At 35.0% G+C, this 23,006-nt stretch overlaps 1 protein-coding gene and 1 long non-coding RNA gene across 2 annotated transcripts; one reads left to right on the top strand and one right to left on the bottom strand.

Annotated features, from left to right (window-relative positions):
- Positions 1-869: 869 nt before the first annotated feature.
- LOC103496337 (uncharacterized) lies at positions 870-11,742 on the bottom strand. The gene is made up of 8 exons (XM_008458165.3): positions 11,536-11,742; positions 10,738-10,928; positions 10,514-10,651; positions 10,307-10,385; positions 1,986-2,054; positions 1,807-1,882; positions 1,335-1,391; positions 870-1,236 (listed from the first exon to the last, which is right to left on the bottom strand). The coding sequence occupies exons 2-8, from the start codon at positions 10,903-10,905 to the stop codon at positions 1,146-1,148; spliced, it is 678 nt and encodes a 225-aa protein (XP_008456387.3). The 5' UTR covers positions 10,906-10,928; positions 11,536-11,742; the 3' UTR covers positions 870-1,145.
- A 2,621-nt stretch (positions 11,743-14,363) lies between these two features.
- Positions 14,364-16,500, top strand: LOC127144064 (uncharacterized). The gene is made up of 2 exons (XR_007815683.1): positions 14,364-14,994; positions 15,768-16,500. It is a non-coding gene; the product is annotated as an uncharacterized LOC127144064 (long non-coding RNA).
- The last annotated feature ends 6,506 nt before the right edge of the window (positions 16,501-23,006 follow it).

The raw sequence follows: 23,006 nt of genomic DNA, 5'->3' as shown, positions 1-23,006 counted from the left end.
AACGTTAATTGATAATAAACAGTTTAAGAATCAATTTTCTTCTTAACACATTTTCTTCTAACTCCAAGTATTCCACATTCAAAGACTGGGCCAGCCGTATCTTCCAATATCTAATCTAAGCCAATTTTCTGTACTCTAAATTGTTAGAACAAACGTGACAATTCCTTTAAAATCTTAAAGACTAAATTGATTTTGGTTGCTTAAAATAGATTGCTCATTCCCTTGGTGACTAAAAAATTAATCGAAATAATAAACAAACATAGTCAACAAAATCTAAGCTTAAGTGACATCTATATATACGGAAGATGGTGATATTCTAAATTCAAATCACTCACCTCTAATATTTACTAAAAAAATCACAAATGAACCTAAATTACGTAAAATAGAAAAAGAAGAAAGTCAATGCAATTGAAGCATAACAATTCATGACCGAAATAAAATTGTTCAAACATCCTCAAAACGAAGCCCAACCTCTCAGATTATTAACCATCAAAAGTTTCAACATTTTAGCTTGATTTATACTCAGCGTTTAAATTGTGTTAATATATCAACAATATAACATTAACAGAATACAACTTTTACGTTAAATGGGAAGGAAAGGGGAAGGGAGGAAAAAAAAACTTCTCATTGATGTAACGAAAAAGATTACAATGCAAACTCTCACAAGAAGAGGGAAAAAAATGAAATAAATAACAAATACAACAAAACAAAAAAGATAAACTTGCAAACAACACAATCGACAATCTATCTTCAGTTGCAGAAAAACAAAGGCGAGTACAATACTACCAATGAAATCCAAAAGACGACCACAACCAACAAAGAGCAAAGTCGGATCATCCCATCACTAAAATAACACAGGTCAGAGTATATCTGATAACTTGCTAATTTAGATTGATGTTATCACACATTAACAAACAATTCCGCATACTTGAAGGATAAAATTTGTGTAAAATAAACAACATTGCATTATAAGAGAAAGAAACTACGAATTATAAAATTATACACAGGACATGGCTTTTCAGAAGTGTCAGAGGGTAAAGGAGCAATTTTCGAACCATGAGATAACTAAATTGAAGATACAACATTGGAGCTGAGTGAGAGAACAGAACTTTGCGTTTGGTAAAAGAAAAAAGTAAATAGAAGTGCTACCATCTTTTGGCCATATGAGTGGAAGTATTTTTAGAAGTTGAAGCGGATTCCCTTCCAGGAAACATTGGCTTCTTTGTCGAAGGTATACTGCAAAATCAAAGAGGCAAAGTGAACGTCATTGTCAAGTGTGAAAACAGGAGGTTCCGAAAGCATTGAGAATGATGGTGCAAACAATTGGAACTTACTCAGAACTCTTCTGCACTGCATTTCTTCGCCATGCTTTTATATTTTTCATCTCTTGACTGTCCAAAGATAGAAAGGTATTGTGATTGGATAACTTTTCATTGAACATTGTGAAATGCGGCTTTGCTTCAAGGGTGGAGGGGTGCAAAGTTTATAAATGAGAGCTATTGATTCTAGAGGTTTAGTGAGATTAGGTTCAGCTGATCAAGGATCCACAATGACATTCTTATAGCAACCGTTCTCCCGTATAAAGCTTGCAGTAAGCTACCGCTCAAAAGTTATTTTGGTATGGAGACTTTAAAAATAGATGAAAAACCTCAAAACTATATGATATGCCGATTTATCAGATCCTAAGCCAAGATGGATCAAATTTTAGGGCATATTCGATTTTAGGCAGTTACTCTAAACAAGCAACATGCTATAGATTGTACGACCTTATTTTATTTACACTCGGTGCCAATTCAATAGTTTTACCTCTGAAGGACTTCTATCTTTGCCTTCTTCAGTATCTTGTTCTTAGTGTTTGCCACATTGTAACCATATCCACTTCCTACAGAAAATCAAGAGAAAAATAACATGTAAATGTTTTTTTTTTTCTTGCAGGGTGTCAGCTGCAGCCTTGCCAGAGTTAGAATCCACCAAATAAAGTTTACCTCCAAAGCTTCTCTTATTGCTCGAAGGGGGAACCTTGCTGCAAATCTGTATTTGACGACTTTGTTTTCCTAAAATGTTCATGGTAATCTTTAAAATTTCATATGTTAAGAAAATATCTACTTACAGAAACACTAATGATTCCTAAAATATATGTAAAAATCAACAATATCTATCCAGAGATGAACCAACACTAAATCTCTTTTTTATTATTATTATTTTTTTATTCAAATTGCTTCCATTGAGAAAAAATGAAAGAATATAAACGAAACACCCTCCCTCCCCCCAACTAAAGGAAGAGGGTCAAGCCCAAAGAGACACGTGGAATCTCATCAATAACCAAACCCCCTAGGGGTCCTTTCCCCTCCTCTAAACACCCTATCATTCCCTTCTCCCTAAATATCTCAAACCACCAAACATACCCCAGACGAAGCGGCCTTTGTCTTTGAAAGGCGGATGGAGGAGGAATTCCTACAAACATCTCTCTGCCCAGCGAAGCTAAAGTCAAACTCCTACAAGAAACAATTCCACACCGATCTCACACATCGGCAACCCCAAAGAGATGATCTAGGTCTTCTTCTGCCTTCCGACAAAGGATACAACAAAGAGACCCCACAAGCAAAGTTCTCCTTATTAACCTATCAAAAGTGTTCACACGATCAAGCAAAACTTGCCAAATAAAAAACCTGACTTTCTTAGGGATCTTAATCCTCCAAAGACACGGACTCCCCAACCTCTGTCATTTCCTTATTGGACAAGTGAAGACGAAATCCAAAGGAAAAAGACAGTTCTTGGACCAAATCAAGAAATCCGAGATCGAACAATGTTTCAACGAAGAAAGGTGATAGAGATGCGAAAAGACAGAAGAGGGAGCTCTATCCCCTCGCCACTAATCCTCCCAAAAAGATGCATCCTTACCATTCCTCACTATACACTTAACAAAATGAGAGAAAGTAGGAGGCTAAAAAGAAATATCTTTCCACAGGTTCCGGTGTGCGCCTTTAACCCCTTTCGCCACCAATTCAAAAGGATGGTTATCATGCTTGCTCTCAATAATCCTACACCACAAAACTTTACGTTCAAAGGCAAAGCACCAAAGCCACTTAGAATTAGGCTACCAATCTCCATCCCACCCTTACGCACAAACCTCCCAACCGCCTCTCAACTAACCAAGTGAGAGCCCCTTCCCTCATCCACTCCTTGCCTTAGAAAAATTTCCCAAGCTTTTACGAATTGAATCAGGGCCCGAAAGAACGAAAAATAATACACAGGGATACCATTGAGCACCGATCTAATTAGAGTTAACCTCCTTGTTTGGGAATATAAACTTTTTTACCACGAGGCAAGCCTTTTACAGATCTTCCTAAAGATGGGATTCCAAAACGTCGTAGCTCTTGGATTGCCTCCCGGGGGAGCCCAAGGTAAACAGAGGGAAAGGATCCAACTTCACAGCCAAACATCTCCGCCCATCTCTCAATCTTCTCTTGGTTGCTGTTGATCCCAATAGTTTAACACTTGCTTCTATTGATTTTAAGACCAGACATGGCTTCAAAAAATTCCACCATGTGATGAAGGATCAAGAAAGAGTCCTCTTTGCCCGAATAAAATAACGTGTCATCAGCAAACTGGAGATGCAATAAGGCCACCTCATTTGAGCCTACCCTAAACAACTCGATGATTTTTTGGTCACACCCTTCAAGATAAGCCGACTTAGAACATCAACAACAAGCAAGAACAAGATAGGAGATAAAGAATCCCTTTGCCTTAAACCTCTAGAAGCTTGAATCAACCCTCTTGGTGTTCCATTGATAAGGATGGAGTATTGCACATTCCTAATGCAATCCCTTATTCACATCCTCCATCTAAAGCCAAAGCCCTTTTTCTACATCACTTTGTCCACAAAATTCCAATCAAAGGTCAAGTTAATCACAACTCCCTCCTTTTTCATCCGAGCATCCTCATTGGCTTCGTTGGCCATTAGAGCCTGTTCTAAGATCTACCTACCCACTAGAAAAGCTCTTGGTGCCTTAGATAAGGTTGAGTGCTTAATTTTTTGCGAAAGAACGTAATTTTTTGTGTATTTCACAAAGAGAGGAGGATTTTCTTAAATTAAGAACAACCCATTACAAATAAGGAAAAAGTAGATTTTTCAAATATAATACAACCAATACAGTAAAATATAATACAAAAAGGAAATAATCAACACTCCCCCTTAAGCTGGTTTGAAGATATCAATCATTGCCAGTTTGACAATCAATTTATTGAATTTTCACTTTGGAAGGCCTTTAATCAACACATCAACAATTAGTTCTATTGTCCGAAGGTAAGGTATGCATATTACTCCCACCTCGACCTTTACCTCTATAAAGTGCTTATCAACTTCAACATGTTTCATCCTGTCGTGAAGGACTGGATCAAGCAATGGAAATTGCTGCCTTGTTATCACATAAATGCGCTCGTGCATCGTCTAAGCGAATCTTAATTCTTCCAACAATCTTCTTATCCATATACCCTCACAGATACCATGGGCTCTCTAAATTTTGCTTCTGCACTACTACTTGCAACCACACTTTGTTTTTCACTTCGCCAAGTAAGAAGATTTCCAACAAAGGAGTCATACCCAGAAGTGGATCTTTTATCAGTCATGCTACATGTCCAATCAACATCAATGTAAAATTTAACATTGAGATAATCATGCCTTTTAAACAATATGCCTTTTCCTAGAGTACCTTTCAAATATTTTAGGATTCTATAAACTACATCAAAGTGAGCTAGCCTAGAAGAATGCATGAACTGATTTTCCATACTAATTGCAAAAGCGATGTCAGGATGTGTGTGAGAAAGATATATGAGTCTCCCACAAGTCTTTGGTATTTCTCTTTCCTTTATCTTATTTTTGTTGCAGCTTCCCGTTCATATTTTGCTCTAGCAATTTCTGCTACATTGCAATGAAGTAAACACGTAGTAGATCAAGAATATACTTTCTTTGGTTGACAAGAATGCCACTTTTGGACCTTGCAAACTCCATGCCTAGGAAGTACTTTAAGGTTTGAATCAAGCTATGGAAATTGCTGCCTTGTTATCACAGTAAATGCGCTTGTGCATCGTCTAAGCGAATTTCAATTCTTCCAACAATCTTCTCATCCATATACCCTCGCAGATACCATAGGCTAAAGCAATGAATTTTTCTTCTGCACTACTACTTGCAACCACACTTTGTTTTTTACTTCGCCAAGTAAGAAGATTTCCTCCAACAAAGGAGTCATAACCTAGTGGATCTTTTATCAGTCGTGCTACCTGTCCAATCAACATCAATTTAAACTTCAACATTGAGATAATCATGCCTTTTAAACAATATGCCTTTTCCTGGAGTACCTTTCAAATATCTTAGGATTCTAGAAACTACATCAAAGTGAGCTAGTCTAGAAGAATGCATGAACTGATTTTCCATACTAACTGCAAAAGCGATGTCAAGATGTTTGTGAGAAAGAAATATGAGTCTCCCACAAGTCTCTGTATTTCTCTTTCCTTTATCTCATTTTTGTTGCAGCTTCTACTTTCATATTTTGCTTAATGGTAATTTCTGCTACCTTGCAACGAAGTAAACACGTAGCAGATCAAGAATATACTTCCTTTGGTTGACAAGAATGCCACTTTTGGACCTTGCAAACTCCATGACTAGGAAGTACTTTAACGTCCGTAGGTCTTTGATTTGGAAATCATCAGCAACTTTTTCTTCACGAAAGTCAGTCTTGCCTCACCATTACCTGTAAGAATGATATCATCAACAAAAACTACAAAACCAAAACCTTGTCATTTCCTATACATTTATAGAACATCGTAGATCAACTTGGCTTTGACTGAATCCATAGCTCCTGTCTGCTTTTGCAAAGCATTCAAACCAGGCTCTAGTAGACTGTTTTAGACGTATAATGATGTCTTTAACTTCCACAATTTGTTACCGGGGATCTACCTCAAAACAAGGTGTCAAGACCATTTCTTTTATTGAAATAGACGGCTTTCATCGAAAAAAATGAAATAATACAAGGGCGTGCAAAACACCAAGCCCACAAAAAACCAGGGGACCATTAGAGGAAAGGGCCCCAGCTATACAAAATCATGTCAAGAGGAAAATTATTTCAAAGCCCAAAAAGAAACATGATACGGAATAGCCAACCAAATCTCCCCACCCCCTTTTCAACACTCCTAAACACCCTTCATACAGGAAAGAATCCTTTCATCAACCGTTTTAAAAAAATATAAATAATTCATATAAAGTTAAAATCATTTTACCTCTCCTCCTTGTTGTGCACTTCAACCATCTCCATTCCGTTCAACTCCGACGCAAACACCCAAATTCCCAAACTTCCAGTTCTCGATCATATTTTCTCATTGGAACAGACAGACTTTGCTGTTGTTATCAACTGCTTGCTTGCCACCGACGATACATCAAGTAGATATCAAGTACGTCTTTTAGCTATTTTCTACTAGTTTTAATTTGTTTTCTTCAAAAGTTCTAATCTTTTTTAGATATTGTCCGGTGTCAACTGTCTTTTGCCCATCCAACTTCAAACTTCAAAAGCCTTATTTTTTTTCTTCAGAAGTTTCATCTTTTATGATTTATCTATTGCCTGCTGCACCAACTTCAAAAATTGTCTTTTTAAGTTATTGCCCAATGGCCACTCTGTTTACATATCATATCAATATTGAACTTCAGAACTCCCTTTTTTCTCTTCTGTAAATGTTAGGATGACACGAAGTAGTTGCATGGAAACTAATTCCATTGAAGATGATTCCAAACCCCTATGGCAATATGCGACTAAGATTAAGAAGTTAAGTGACGGGGTGTAAATTTTCATGGCAAAGCAATTTTTGTCACGTCATAAAGAAGAGCTCATATACAGGAGTGAGCTCATTTGCTCAGGTCAAGGAATTAGGCCATGTTTAAAGATCACTCCTAAAGATATAGCAGATATGCAAATGCTAGAGGATAAGGCGAAAATTTAAATGAAAACAAAAGCTCCAAAAAATGTTCCTTTGCCACCGAAAACAAAGTGCACTTGAAAAATCATTCAATAAGACATCATGAGACCAGTTGGATGCGCTTATTGCTCGAATGTTTTATTCAACGGATTTGCAGTTTCATTTAGCGAGGAACCCACGTTATATCGATGTCTATACTTATGCCGCAAACAACCCATTGCCAGGATACAAGCCTCTGGGATATAATATATTGAGGATTAGTCTACTCCAAAGAGAAAAGGCTAATATTGAAATACCATTGGTACCTACTAAAGGTGAATGGCAAAAATAGGGAGTGAGTATTGTGAGTTTGGAGTGGCTCACAAAGGAGGTTGTCGATTAACTTGATGGCCATTTCTAATGGCAAACCGATGTTTCTAAAATCATTAGACTGCTTCACTGAGATTAAGGATAAATACTCCATTGCAAATTTGATGAAGGAAGTGATTAATGAAGTCGGTCATAAGAATGTTGCTCATGTGATAACAGATAATGCTCCCAATTGCAAAGGTGTAGGACATATTTTCGAAGCACAATTTCTGACAATTATATGGACACCATGCATTGTTCATACATTAAATCTTGCCTTAAAAACATTTATGCTGCCAAGAATGTTGAAAATAATCTAGTTGTTTATGGAGAGTACAGTTGGATTTCTAATATTGTTGGGGATATCATGGTAGTGAATTTTTTTATCATGAACCATTCCATGAGCCTCGCCATATTTGATAAATTTGTCCCTCTTAAATTGCTTTCAATAGCCGAAATGCATTTTGCATCTGTTATCGTTACGCTTAAAAGGTTTAAGCTTATTAAAGGCGGCTTACAAACTATGGTCATCAATGAGGGAGAAGATGATGTGGTGAGGCAAGACATGTAAAGGGGTTGATGCTCGATGACATTTGGTAGAACAAAATCAATTATATTCAATCATTCACTTCACCCATACACCCATACAGGACATGATTAGAGCTTGTGATACAAACACACCTTGTTTGCATTTGGTGTATGACATGTGGGGTACCATAATTGAAAAGGTGAAGATGACGTATATAAACATGAGGGTTGAGACCAAGTGAATTCTCTTCTTAATATGAGGTGGTGTATAACATTCTCATTAATTGTTGGAACAAGAGTAGTACTCCACTTCATTGTTTAGCACATTCTTTGAATCCAAGGTATTTAATTAATTTTAGTTTAGCACATTCTAAACTTATAATTAATGAATTTTTTCGAGTTTAACATTTTTTCTAAAGCACTTATATATAGACACTACAAGGAAGAGGCTTACAGAAGATCCTAATTGAGTTGCTCGAAACAACTAGATAGAGAATGAAGTGTTTGAAGAGATATTTTAGTAGCCCTGAGGATCGTGCAGAAGTAAACATAGAATTTGCTCAATTTTCTACAAAAATTGGAGATTTTCATGAATATGATTCCATATCCAAGAGATACACTATAGATCCTAGAAGCTGATGGGCAACTCATGGGACTTATGCACCAATGCTTCAAAAGATTACTGACAACCATCATCCTCTTCATGTTGTGAACGAAATTGGAGCATATATTCTTTTATTAACTCCTTTAAAATAAACAAAATAATGTCTCAATGGGCAGAGGATTTGGTATTTATTCATAATAACCTTCGTCTTTTGTCTATAAGAACTCTAGAATATTTAAAAGGAGAAACCAAGTCATGGAATATTGATGGAGATGCTTTTGATTCGCTTGAAGATGTGGACATGCTTGAAGTAGCTAATTTTTCTTTAGATGATCCAAAGTTGGAGACTCAAATTATTAAGGATGAAGATGTTATTGAGATTTGAGAGGATAGTTTTTATTAGCCTTAAATACTTTATTTTTTTGTATGGAAAATCTCTTTCCATTTTCTATTGTTATGTATAGGTTGAATGCTGATAATACATATTATGTTTTATACTCCTATACACTACAGTGATTAAATATTAAATTGACAAATGGCATTTTATGCTTTTTTTAGTGAAGAACATTTATTTATTTATTCATTTATTTATTTTTGTTGAGAAATGGAAGAACATTTAGTATTTTATGTTAAATTTACATATATTATAAGAAAGAATAATTTTAAAATATAGCATATCCCCAACAGGTTCGGACGTATTGCCCTGTCCTATCGTATCCATACCCATGTCCGTGCTTCTTAGGCTATATCTTTCGCCCTAAAACTAAATTCCTCCAACCAATTCAAACTACTAAGCTCCACCTCTCCATCGAGCAACCCTCCACTCCAATCTGGCAAAGAGGCGATGAATTCCTTAATTATGAGAAAAGGGGGAACATCATGCGCCGTAACCCAACAACCTTTAAAGACTTGTTTCCTTTCCTCCTTCACCATCTAGAAATCCCAAGATTCGAAGAAGAAATCTTAATTCCTCCGCCTCCACCTTCGAATCACAGATGCCCACAGCTAACTTAGCACAAAAAAGAAAAAAAAAGAAAATTAAGTCCAAATTTCAGAAACCATGCTCGCTCAAAAACCCTCTTTAAATCCTCTCATTCCACTGCTGCACTAGTCATTTTGATAATCACCGTTGCTTCACAATCAGAACGCAAATCAAATTCCCACTTCTTATCTTCTGGAGAACCTTCCGACTCCACTTTTGAACAATCAGCCTTGACCACCGCATCCAATTCCTTCCCTGACTTCAAACTCCCCTCGGAACCTGCCCTACCCTCTAAACTCGCCTTTGAAACCAAATCCGAAGAAATTGAGTTGACTTCCCCACCCAAACCAAGTCAACTGTGTTCCTGCAGTTGAGGGCGAAATAATCTTTGTTGAGAATGGAAGGAGCCCAGAAACCTCCGCTGCCAACGGTCTCCTACCACTACCATTCTTGCCATCAGGAATGAGAACCCTCGTTCTTCATCCATCAAAGGATTCAACGGATGATAGAGCAATTAGACTTTTCAAGCACTTGAAAGAAAATGATCGCGAACTCCAGCCATCTTCTCCGCCAAAAAACCAAAGGATTGCTCAGCTCCGCAGCGGCCACTAAGCAATCTCTTACCCAAGCTGATGTGCCCAACTCTAACTCCAACTTTCTGGACCTCTCGCCATTCCTTTCTTCAATACAAATCTTCCTTCCGCACTCTGAACTACGACCATGAATTCCTATCTATTGTAAACCTCTTATTAAGTATGAGTTGGGAGTGGAAAACAATTTCCAGATAGCATGCATCGCATGATCTAGCTAATTGTTAGTTCAGATTTAAAATTATGAGGAATCCATTAGAGAGATTGCAAATATGATATAGAACATACGGGCATTTTCCTTTAGGTAGCTTTGTTTTATTCGATCTGCAGCTTTGCTCTCATTCTTTTCAATGTCCTGCATCTTCGCCTGAAAATAGATAGCTTCGTTTTAATGGTAATTCTCAGAGGAATCAATTATCTTCGCTAACCAAACCATCATTCAACACTCAAATCTCAAAGTAAATGGCATGAGAAGAGATGTAAAAGGAAAGCTACCTCATATAATTGAATCCATCTAAATGCGACCCTTTTTTGCCGCATCCTCTCAATTACAGTAGTGGTACTTTCTTTACCAAACTGTCTTTCATAGAATTTTTTCCACAATTTATCAGTTACTGGAGTAAGATCTCTTCCCTGTAAGAAGTCCGTACTCAATTGAGTATACATACTAAAGCAAAACTAGATAGTTAAATACAATAAGCAAATTCATACAATCTTACTTCTGAACTCTTCTCCACATGCATTAATTGGTCAACTGTGCAATGTGGCAAAATACGCTCTAAAAGATGTATATCAGTTTCGCCAACATCCCCAAGGAACCTTATATTATCTATAGCTTTGTTAACACAAAGATCAACCAACGAAGGAATTTTTCGTACTCGGTACATCTCTTCTTTCTCAGGTTGTCAGGCTAAGAACAAGAAAGAAACAAACAAATCAATTTACAAAAGCAGACAAAATACTGATTCAATAAATACACCGGTAAAAATAGCCGGTAACCAACTTCACTACAAGGAAAAGAAAAGGAAAATCAAACTCTCTCACATTCAGGCACTTCTTTCACCAAAAATTGACGCTGAGTTAACTAAATTCCATACCCTTCACAATGAAATGCCTGAATATACACAGCATCTTAAATAGCTCTATGCTTCAAGCAACCAATCAGAATACAAGACAGACAGCTAAATAACCCGCCGATCAAGCGAGCAAAATAAGTGTAAAAAAAGAAAACAATGATTCCAAATCTTTCTGCTTAGCTAAGAAATTTCGAATGAGAATCAAGTTCAACGACTTCAATTCAAACGATCCTAAATTCATTCAATAGACGACCAACGAAAGGAATAAACAGATCTGGTTCATAAAATTATGATTATTTTAGATATCGTATTCGATCATCCAAAACATTAAGGAAAATTGAGAAGAAAATGGGGAAAAAAGAAAAGGAAGAAATCGGCTCAACAATTTCAATTGCAGATGAAGTGAGATAGATGAATAAATTGAGATGTTGATGATCTTACCGACAGTCTGAGAAGAGGAAGACGAGAATCGTTGAAGGAGGAGGACGATCGTTGAACTAGAAACGAACGAATTGGCCTGGAAAAATACTCATCTGATTACCCTCCATAGTTTTGCGATATTCTTCCCCAACTGGCTAAAATGCGCCGCTGATTAAACAATCACAAAATAATTTTTTTTTTAAAAGAAAACCACGTTTATATCATAAAAAGGGCCGAAAAATGTCAAATTTACTTGTTTAGTTTGAATAAATAATAAAAAAAACTTTCACATCAAATTATTTACTGTTGTATAATCAAATTGAAATTAATTATTTTTTAAATATTTTAGATTTACCTTTCCATTTGTTTTTCTTCGTTGTTATTCTTTCGTCGTTTTCCTTCTGATCCTTTATTTTTTTTATTTTTTTTTTGCTGCCATTTTTGTCCATAGCCAAATAACAAAATTTAAAGGATGGAATATAAAGAATCTAAAAATATCATTTAGATTGGAGTAGCCAAATGCATAAAAATGTAACAAAATTAGACGATAGTGTAGAAATCGATACTTTAACCAAATTTTTTTAAAAAAAAATTAAACGATCACGTAACTAAAAAAATAAATTGTAACAAAACAATAGCCAAATCTAAACGATCGTGTAGCAAATATATTATGTGCGCGTTGTTGAGCATTTTTTGTATTTTAGACGGTGGGCGCCTCTGACTTTTTAATATTTGCCATTGTGTTATATTTTTTAAAAAACCATAATTTAAATTGTTAATATAGCAAAATCGTAAAAAAGAGAAAAAAGACTACAAAAATATCTAAAATATCTCTCCCACTAAAAAACTCACATTCTCAAATACAATTATTCCAAAACACAAAATATCCCAAAAATAATTAAAGCAAGCCATCAAATCCTCAATTTTTCCCAAACTTGTTCGTTTCTTCGTCTCCTTTGAAGCCAATTTCAAAACCTTCATGTTCATCTTCTTCATCTCCATTGACGAAAATTACCCTTGAAAGAGCAACGACTGTTTGCAAAAAAATCCTCTCAAAGAAAGGTCAGGCCTCCACCTTCGATCTTTGCAGAAACAGTTTTTTTTGCTTATTCTTTCATTCAAATTCGGTTCCTGCAACTTAGTTTAATTAATTGATGGTTAATAAAACATGGACAATTACCTTCACAACATCCTCAATCCTTGTCAATTGTGACATTGAAAGGAGATAGATTGGAGGATGAAAAAAGTTGACCAACCGATGCAAACAATCATTCACCACCATGATGAAACAGTCATTCGCCACCGTACATACTGGGATAATATCTCAATTTTCTCCTCTAAAAAATATCAACATACCTAAAACAATTTTAAATGCCAAAAAAATATGTTTAATAAAAAATTCAAATTATTAAAAACGAAAATATCATCCCAATAAATAACTAAATTGTAATTTGATTAAGATATATCTCGATTTCATTTAAAAAAAACGACAAATTCAAATCTCAATAACTTCAATTGAATAACAAATTAAATTATTAATAAATAAATAAATAATTTTCTGATATAAGTTATTAATAAATAGATAATAAATTATGATTTGTTTAAGAAAAATCTCAAATTTAAAAATTACAACAAATTTCAAATCCCAATAAATTTCATGTCCAAACAATGAATATATCTTTAAATTTACAAGATAATTTCAACATGTTACAAATAATATTTAAATTTTAGAACAATTTAAACAAACTTCAAATCCCAACAACTTCAAAATAAATTATAAATAATAACTTTCTTATATAAATTATTAATAAATAGATAATAAATTATGATTTGATTAAAAATATATATATATATAATTTAAAAAAATAGACATTTCAAATTGCAACCATTTCAATGGAATACCAAATAATTTTAAAATTTATAACAATTTTTTTTGCATCTTTTAAAATTAGGAATTCAATAACATAAATTTATTTTTTTCTAAAAAAAATATGCTTTTAGTTTACATTTAAAAAACACTCACAAATACTCATTTAACAAAAAAAAAATCCTTATCATCTAAAAATTATATCTATAAATGTGTTTACAATTTTAAATTATATAAATAATTTGTTTTTTTTGATGAGATTGAAAAATAAATTTCAATACACAATATAGAAGGAAAAAACTAGCATGACGACAGAAGTGAAAGTTTAAGCATATTTAAATTTTAAAGAATTTAATAAAACTTTACCATTCAAAAAATGAAAATTGTGAATATAAAATACCTTGTATTTGCTTTATGTATTATTTAATCATAATTATCGATATTGTTAATAAATTGTTTAAAATCTAACAAATACGAGAATCTTGTAAAGATATTCCCCATTATTATAGGGAAGGTTGCTCCGATCTAATCCAGCCACAAAAATAGCATATTTAGTTAGGATTTATTGAATTTGAAGGTTGTTAACAAAATAGGCTGTCTTTTGTGAAATTTGAGACATCCTACCTTATCTTGGTTGGATCCATTTAGATACAATGTACTTGTAATCTATGAATTATCCTATAACCAGGGATAAAATCAGGTTTAATATAATGAAAAAAATAGGGGCACAATAATTTTGCTATTTTTCTTATTTTTTCCTCCTTTTGCCATTTATCAAATTGTTATCTACAATTTTATTATTTTTCCAATTATTTCTTATAAATATTAATATAGATGCAGATTATTAGGGCTTATTTGGGCCTAGTTTATAAAGAGAAGGAGTGACCACTCCTTGTTTAGGGGAATTGTTATCATAAAACTAGTTTTAGGGTTTCAAAATTCTCATTGTATACCTCCTCAACCTATTTCATACTCCTCGTTTGGCCTTCTCAATCCCTCCTCAACTCCCTCATAACACTACCTTTCTCTCTCTCTCTCTCTTGAGTATGTTGTAATCCCTCCTCAAATCACTCACCAACTCTCCCTTAATCCGAGCTCAATCCCTCTTATCCTCGTGGTTTTGCTTCCTCTTTCACCATTTGGAGGTTGGTTTTTGTCCTTCATCGTTTCAGAGGTTGGTTTTTGTCTTTCCCCCTTTTGAAGGTTTGTTTTCGTCTTTCCCTATTCACCGTCTCAATCGGTCTTCAATTCCCCCGTGTCCAAGGTTGGCTTTCTCCATTTGTTTTTGCGTCTTCCAACCCTTCATCCTTGTCGTTGACGAATTCCCTTCTTTTTTTCCCCAATCATAGATCTGAGATAGGTTTGTGTTTCGTTGATGGAAGCATTTTATTGTGTTGCCTCTAAAATGCTTTATCGTCCATTTATGAGTTTCGTTAACTGGCTTCAATTCCACGATTGAGGCCTCTGAAACCATTTATGGGACTAACTCTGGTTCGTTGCATGGTTGGCCTTCTAGTCTTGCCGCTCAGACTTCTCCTTGCCACTCAGACTTCCCCTTTATTGAGAATTGACAGATGCTACATCTTGAGTAGTAGTGGGTCATTTCGAACAAGGTAGGGATGGAGGTAACGTTTTCACTATTTTTTTTCGATTGTTGATGATGAGGTCCTCTGAACTGATCAATTTCTGATTTATTTCCATATGTGTGTAATTTTTCCACGCTCATTTTCTGTTATAGGAAACCTTTACATTTTGATTACTGTTCCATTTTCTTTTATACATGCCTATATTATTTTGTTCTTGTGTTAATCTTTGACTAAACAACATACATTGTCTAATGCTACTGTAATGAATTCCTAGTTTTTGCATTTTCTATGCCATTTATCATGCTTCTGTCTCTTTATACCTGTGCATACCATTTGATAAACTATTTTGGTAATATTTTTTCTCCATCTACTGATACTTCTGTCTCTTCATATTTGTGCATTACCTATCCTCTACTTTTTGTGGTAAGACTGCTAGATTAGGTTATTGGTTTAATAGATTAGTCACATAGTTCCCTTCTTAGAAAATGATACGTAAAAATTGTTTTTACAAATGTATTTTTCCTTACTCAAATAATGAATACTACAATTTGAAAATAAACTTCTATTAGACTATTTGTTATTTTAAAAAAATTCTCGTTTCCTTCTGTTTTGCGAAACTAAAAATATATAACATGCTTATGAGACCTAGGTTCTTTTTTGTTGGACATGCTTGTGAGACCTTCGAAATATAACAATTGTTTTCCCACTTTTTGGACGTGTTTTTGTCAAACAATATAGTTGTAGCATATAAGAAGCTTTTTGTTTTTTTTTTTCACATCTTGAAATTACGATAAATACAGTGAAGAAGATGAAGCAAAAGACAGATGAGACAAACGAAGGAATATCACAAGCAATCAAGCATTATTTTGTAGAATGATTATGCAGTAGTTCAACTTCAAGTCATTAGGTACATCCAAGAATGCTTTCATGTCGTCGACACTGTGCATCAGTATCCTCATACAGTGCACCCTGTCGAATCTACTCAGTTTAGGGATTCCCTACAAGTGTCTAACAACTTCTGCATGGGTTATGCTTGCATCTTGGCACTGTACATTTAACCATTATTCCGCAATGGCCTTCAACTGGTCATTCGCAAATTTCATGATACTACGAATGATTTCCACAGTTTCCACATTCTGGCCTCCCTACTTCCTTTTTTATCTGCTTGAACCCGTCTACCCTCACTCGAGTGACTAGGTTGTGTACCCATGATGTCCTTGGGGGGCATGTCAAGTCCCTGGCTGTACATCATAGGGATCTTCATATTGTTTCCATCTTCATTGGAAAATCCTTCGTACCCACCCGACACATTTGACCCTACATCGACGAATGTCTCTAAGCATGCTCCCATAACTCGATCTTTCTCGAACATATAGCTCAGGTCATTGTAATAGGAAAAATGCTTATTCAGGAAGCCCTTAGTGGCAAGATGGCTCTGTGGAAATTTTGAAATAAATCATCAATTTCATTTTGTATTAAAAGCAAATAACAGTTCATAGTAAATTAATTGGCTACCTTCACCCAATTGTCGAACAATTCCATCTCAACAATTATGCACTTCACCTTATTGTTCCAACCAACACTACTACAAAATTGGGTTTACTTGATGCTTTTTACCTGTCAAGTATTTGTTACTTGACGCTTTTCAATGTGTTAAGTCATCCAATGTCAAGAATAAGGGAGGTTTACTTGACAATTTTTAAGTGTCAAGTTTAATTATCCTTGACATGTAAAAAACGTCAAGTATATAAGATTTCTTGACAACTTTTATGCATCAAGTAATCCGATGTCAATAATAAGGGGTTTTTTTATATAGTTTTTACGCATCAAGTGAAATTAAACTTAATAGTTTATAAACATCAAGTATATAAGGTTTGTTGACATTTTCTGCCTGCCAAGAATTTGTTTACTCTTGACACGCTTTGCATGTCAAGTTTAATTTTTCAAATGAAAAATTAAATATTTTAAAATATCCATATAATTTATCATGCACCTATTTTGAAGCCCAACAACATTAAAATACACTTAATTGAACAATTGAAATCAACTCAAACTTTCCATCAAAGAAATTGCATATATATATATATATATATATATATATATATATCAATGAACCATACATATATAAGTTGGTCATTACATACTTAATTACAACATATATATGTGCAATCCAAACTTTTAACAATAGCCTAAACTTTCCATCTATGTCAATATAAACAAAATATATGTGTAGTTTAAAGGTGTACCATATCAATACTTGTCTTTCACCTATATCCAGTATCAACAAAATATCAACAAAACTAATTCACCTATATTCTGTATGAACAAAACTTGTCTATCTAACCTAGAAGAACTTAGCTATCACCATAATCACATGTGACCACCCAAAAAATAAGCAAGCTTCATTCGCACTTCATCCAACTCGAGTTGACTATATGAGGTCATTGTACCAATATGATATGAAACCTAAAATATTGAAGTTAATACTTTGATTACTTGAATTATATAAAATATTTAAAATAATCATTTAAACACAACATACCAAATCTGTAACTACTATACTCCCATTAGTGATTATATCTCTCATGTATCTCATCACATAGTACCCACATTCAACTCCAACTTGCAAAGGACACTGTAAATACATAAATTATACGAGAATACTTAATGGTGCAAATAGCCCAATATAATGCATATACCGTATACTTTTATTTAATGAATAAATATGTTTACATTTACCTTCACAGTTTTCCATATTGGTTGTTTACGACTTGTTTGAATATTTTTATGAGATTGAAAGATAGTAATAGCCCTATTGCCAAAAAAACCTACACGTTATAATGAAGTGAACTTTAAGATGAAAAATATCATATATGAAAGAAGCTTACTTATGTGTACATATCTAATATCTATTCTTGATGTTGTTCAAAGTGAGTCAAGATAATAGAATGTCTCATCGTATGCGTTAATAGATAGAAGTGCCCAATGACCACTACATTAAAAGAATACATGTAAATTGTTTTCATATATAACTTAAATTCATAAACTTGTTTCTCTACCTAAATAACCTAAATAACCAAGATGTCTACAGACCAGTTTCTCTACGCTAAATCAAAAGAAGACGACAACAATTAAAAGTTGAACCACCCCCCTCCAAGATTGCCTTAACATAATTCATAACCTAGCTTCTATAATTTGCCTAGATGATAAATATAAAAAGATGTTCAATTCAAAGAAGAAAATCACCTATATCTTATTTTATTTCTTGAATAAACATAATATGATCAAAATCTAAGTGGAGAACACATAAAAGTATGAGTTACGTGTTTCAATATCAATGGAAGAAGAAGCAATATACATTTTAATGAATTGATTATTATAGTATTACTTACCATGGATTAAATAGAGCCAAAACGAGTTAGTTTTGTTTTGAAGCCATTAATCTACTGCACAGATTGCGAGCTTTAATTTCTTAGGTGTTTTGTCCAACATATATGAGGGACGGGTCAACGAAGATGTAATTTGAAACATGATCTTGTGAATGCAAATAACTAAGAAAGATAGAAAAGTCAATAAACAAGTACTTATATAAAAAGATTGGAGTTGATGAATGAGTACTTACGCATATATACAACCAATGTCAAAGTCTTGACTTCTAGCATGTTACAAAAACCAATAATATCTTCTCGAAGAACAAAAGTCTTCCTACCGATACCAAACAACGAGAATGGTAGTTGATAATGAATTCTAGAATCTTTGTCCATTACCTTTTCAGCAAATTTAAATATTATCTTCAAAGGTAGTAGCATGTTGATATTGGACTCACAGACAACTTCTTTTCATTATGAACCTAAGAAAGTTATAAATCCAACATTGATAAACTTTACAAGACTTATAGAAATTCATGCATCAAATTGTGCCAAAACTTAACTAATTACCTCGGTAGATCCTCATGTTGATCATTCAAATTAATCACATCCACGTGTGACATTCACCTTATCTTTAGGCCACCTTTGTTTGTGACATTCATTTTCTCTTTTTCTAGATTTTTTACATTGAATATCGTATTCTAATCTTGGTTTGAAGCAAGATCCATGTGCAGACATTGATGTAGATTGTGTTAATATATGAATATTCTCTAATTCTTAAAATCGCAAATGAAACTTTTCATTCTCCTGACTAAGCTTCTCAAATTCTTCACTCAGTTTCTTGGAGTGTTTTGTTGTGTGGAAGTAAGCAGTTAGGGTGACAAACCCGCCAACTCCACGTACACGTCCACTACTCTCTTGTGTATCCATAGCTTGTATCAAAACATGTTTGGAGACGGCTTTTTGTTAGCACAAGTCTTTGAGATCTCATCCTAAAAATGTAGAAATATATGACTTAATTTTATTAGAAATGACTTATTGGGCTTGGCCCAAATAGCAAAGCTATTAACCTTTGTCCCACATGGATAATACTTAAATTGGGATGAGGAAATATAAACTTCTATCATTGAAGGGGACTACAAACTAAGTAAGTGGTGATAGTATAACCATGTCCCACACGTGCGCCGCCGCCGCCGTACGGTCCCAAAAGTTGTTAATCTTCTTTGAGCAACTAGAATTCAAGGCAGAATTTGAGAATCAGTTAGGAAAAAAGATACAAAGATTAAGTTCATATAAAGGTGGTGAGTATTCTGATAAAACTCTTAAAATGGTATCATCCATGGTATCATCCATGAATTTACTGCTCCTTACTCATCACAAAATGGCATAGCAGAACGAAAAAACAGAACTCTTAAAGAAATGATGAATGCCATGTTATTAAGCTCTGACCTATCTGATAATATGTAGGGGGAAGCCGTGTTGACTACGTGTTTTGTTCTTAACAGGATTCCCCATAAAAGGCTACGGTAGGATTTAAAACCTTTGACTGCATTTTATCGGGTATGCTCAATATAGTGTTGTGGTTTATGTGTTTAAATGAAAAAACTATAAACGTATCTAGAGATGCAGAATTCTTTGAGCATGTATTTCCGTTAAAGCAATCATTGTATGCTCCTAGCCTATCTAAAAAAATGCATGATCCTGAAAACCCCTCAATCGTTAGTGAAACACCTGTTTCTGAAACTATTGATACTTCAAACCTAAGATGTGAATTAGAACTTAGGAGAAGTAAAAGACAGAGAACTGAGAAAAGTGTTGGTCCAGATTTCCTAAGCACTTTCATAGTGGAAAGGCGTGATGAAATTGACTATAACTTCACAAACTTGTACTTAATAGATGAGGATCCTAAAACTTACCAAGAAGCGCTGAACTCTGTAGATTCAAGTAAGTGGAAAGAGGCCATTAAAAGTGAACCGGACTCACTGGTCATGAATCATACATGGGACCTAGTGGACCTTCCTATTGGAAACAAGTCAATTAGATGTAAGTGAATCTTCAAAAGAAAAACAAAACCAAATGAATCAATAGAAAGATGCAAGGCTAGATTAGTGGTAGTAGGGTACACCCAGAAACAAGGCATTGATTATTTTGACACATATTCCCCTGTAACTAAGATAACCACAATTAGGGCCTTGATTGCATTAGCCGCAATACATAACCTTCTTATTCACCAAATGGACGTAAAAACAACATTTTTAAATGGTGGCCTAGAAGAAGAAATTTATATGACACAACCAGAAGGCTTTAAAATCTTTGGGCAAGAAAACAAAGCGTGTAACTGAGAAAGTCCCTATACGGTCTCAAGCAAGCTCCCAAGCAATGGTATGAAAAATTTAACAATACGTTGATAACCAATGGATTTAAAATAAATTCCTCTGACACGTGTGTTTATTCAAAGATGTTTGGAGCTGATTGCATATTAATATGTCTATATGTTGACGACATGTTAATATTTGGAACAAACATGGAGTTAATAACTGATACTAAGTTTTTCCTCTCGTCACACTTTGAAATGAAAGACCTGGGAGAAGCAGACGTAATACTAGGTGTTAAAATCAAGAAAAACAAAACTAGTTTGTCTCTATGTCAATCTCATTACGTGGAGAAAATACTAAAGAAGTTTGATTCCTTTGATGTTTCTCCTATGAGAACTCCCTTTGGCGCTAGTAAACATCTTAAGAAGAATAAAGAAGATAGTGTGTCTCAACCTGAATATGCAAAGATCATAGGTAGTGTGTTGTATTTAATGAATTACACTAGACTGGATATTGCATATGCTGTCAGTAGATTAAGTAGATATACACACAATCCTGATAGATACCACTGGGATACCTTACGCCATCTGTTGAGATATCTTAAAGGGACGATAGATTACTGTCTACACTTCAACAAATTTTCTGCCGTATTAGAAGGATATTGTGATGCAAACTAGGTCACAGATAATGATGAGGTTAACTCTACTAGTGGGTATGTATTTTTGCTCGAAGGTGGAGCAATATCTTGGAAGTCTGCAAAACAGACTTGTATAGCCAGATCCACGATGGAATCCGAGTTTATAGCACTAGAGTTGGCAGGATAGGAGGCTCAGTGGATCAAAAATCTACTAGGAGATGTACCTTGTGGGGGACATTTGTACCTGTGTCCATATAGTGTGATTCGCAAGCTGCGATATGTACTGCCAAGAACAGTGTTTATAATGGTAAGAGTAGACACATACGTTTTAGGCATGCAGTAGTAAAACAACTACTAAAGGAAGGAACTATCTCCTTGGAATTTGTTCGATCTGAGAAGAACTTGGATGATCCTTTAACCAAAGGACTAACAAGGAAAATGGTATTATATTCCTCTATGAACATGGGCCTGAAGCCCTCTGGAGATCCATAGCACTTGATAAATAGGTGGTCTGTTGCGATAGACTTGATGGTCCATAGCCCATCGTGTGGACAGTCCTTAAATGGACTAGATGGATAATCCAAAACCTGTTGAGTCCATAATCGGTATGGACAATGAAGTCTCCATAGCTCTTTTTGAGTGGTTAGACTTGACGAACTTGATGGAGCATATAACGTGACAGTGAAGGTGGGGCCGCCTTCTATGAAAGAGTTTAAAGGTCTCTTTCTAAAGCTCTCACGACGACCCGAGGTTCGGTCTATGTGCATGGCCAAAAAGGAACAATTTTATATTGCAGAAACAAAGGCTTTTCCTAGAGATCGAGCGTGTCTTAAGGGTCTCAACCAAGTGTTACAAGGAGTTCAAGATATAATTCACTCCCTCTAAACAAGGTTGTTGCCTTACTTCACTACGCATCAATTCAAATCTCTGGATATTGGTGCCTAAGCTTAATATCTCCTCTATGCTCAGAACAAATCTTGTTCTTCTTCGCTTACCCGAAAACTTTGCAATATCAGTCATTTGTGGGGGATTATTAGAAATGACTTATTGGGCTTTGCCCAAATAGCCAAGTTATTAACCTTTGTCCCACATGGATAATACTTGAAGTGGGATGAAGAAATATAAACTTCTATCATTGAAGGGGACTACAAACTAAGTAAGTGATTATAGTATAACCCTGTCCCACACGCGCGTCGTCGCCACCGTCCGATCCGACGGGCTCGGGCTCGGGCTTGGACGCGAAACATAGGAATATAATTTTATTTCTATTTTTATTTTTTGGCAGCTAGGACACGTGTAACCTATTTAGACAGTCAAGGCGTCTGGCGCACGTTCGCGCAATTCAAACGTTCGTTCGTGAAACGTGTTCCTCCGACGTTCACTCTCTACCAAACTTTTGCGAAGATCGCTCGCGTCCTCTTCTTCCCGATAAACGTTCTCCTCCACGCACTGCCTCCCTCGCGCCTCTATAAATCGCCTCATCTCTTCCTCTCCTCTCGTCTTCACCCTATGTTCTGAGCATTTACATAAGCCCTTTGTTTCTATCCCTATACTTATGAGTGCACGTTCGTACTGGGAAGCTGTGTTAACCTTGGGGAGCAAACGACATAACGATTAGCACCACGGTCAGCCGAAATTGCTTTCAGGGCAGTGGTTCGTCACGACACAGCAATAAATCTGATCGACCTTATCTTCTAACAAATTTCATAAAACTTTAAA

Source organism: Cucumis melo, chromosome 11, assembly GCF_025177605.1.
Source record: "Cucumis melo cultivar AY chromosome 11, USDA_Cmelo_AY_1.0, whole genome shotgun sequence".
In the NCBI taxonomy this organism is placed as follows: Eukaryota; Viridiplantae; Streptophyta; class Magnoliopsida; order Cucurbitales; family Cucurbitaceae; genus Cucumis; species Cucumis melo.
This window is presented reverse-complemented; position numbering and strand designations above follow the sequence as displayed.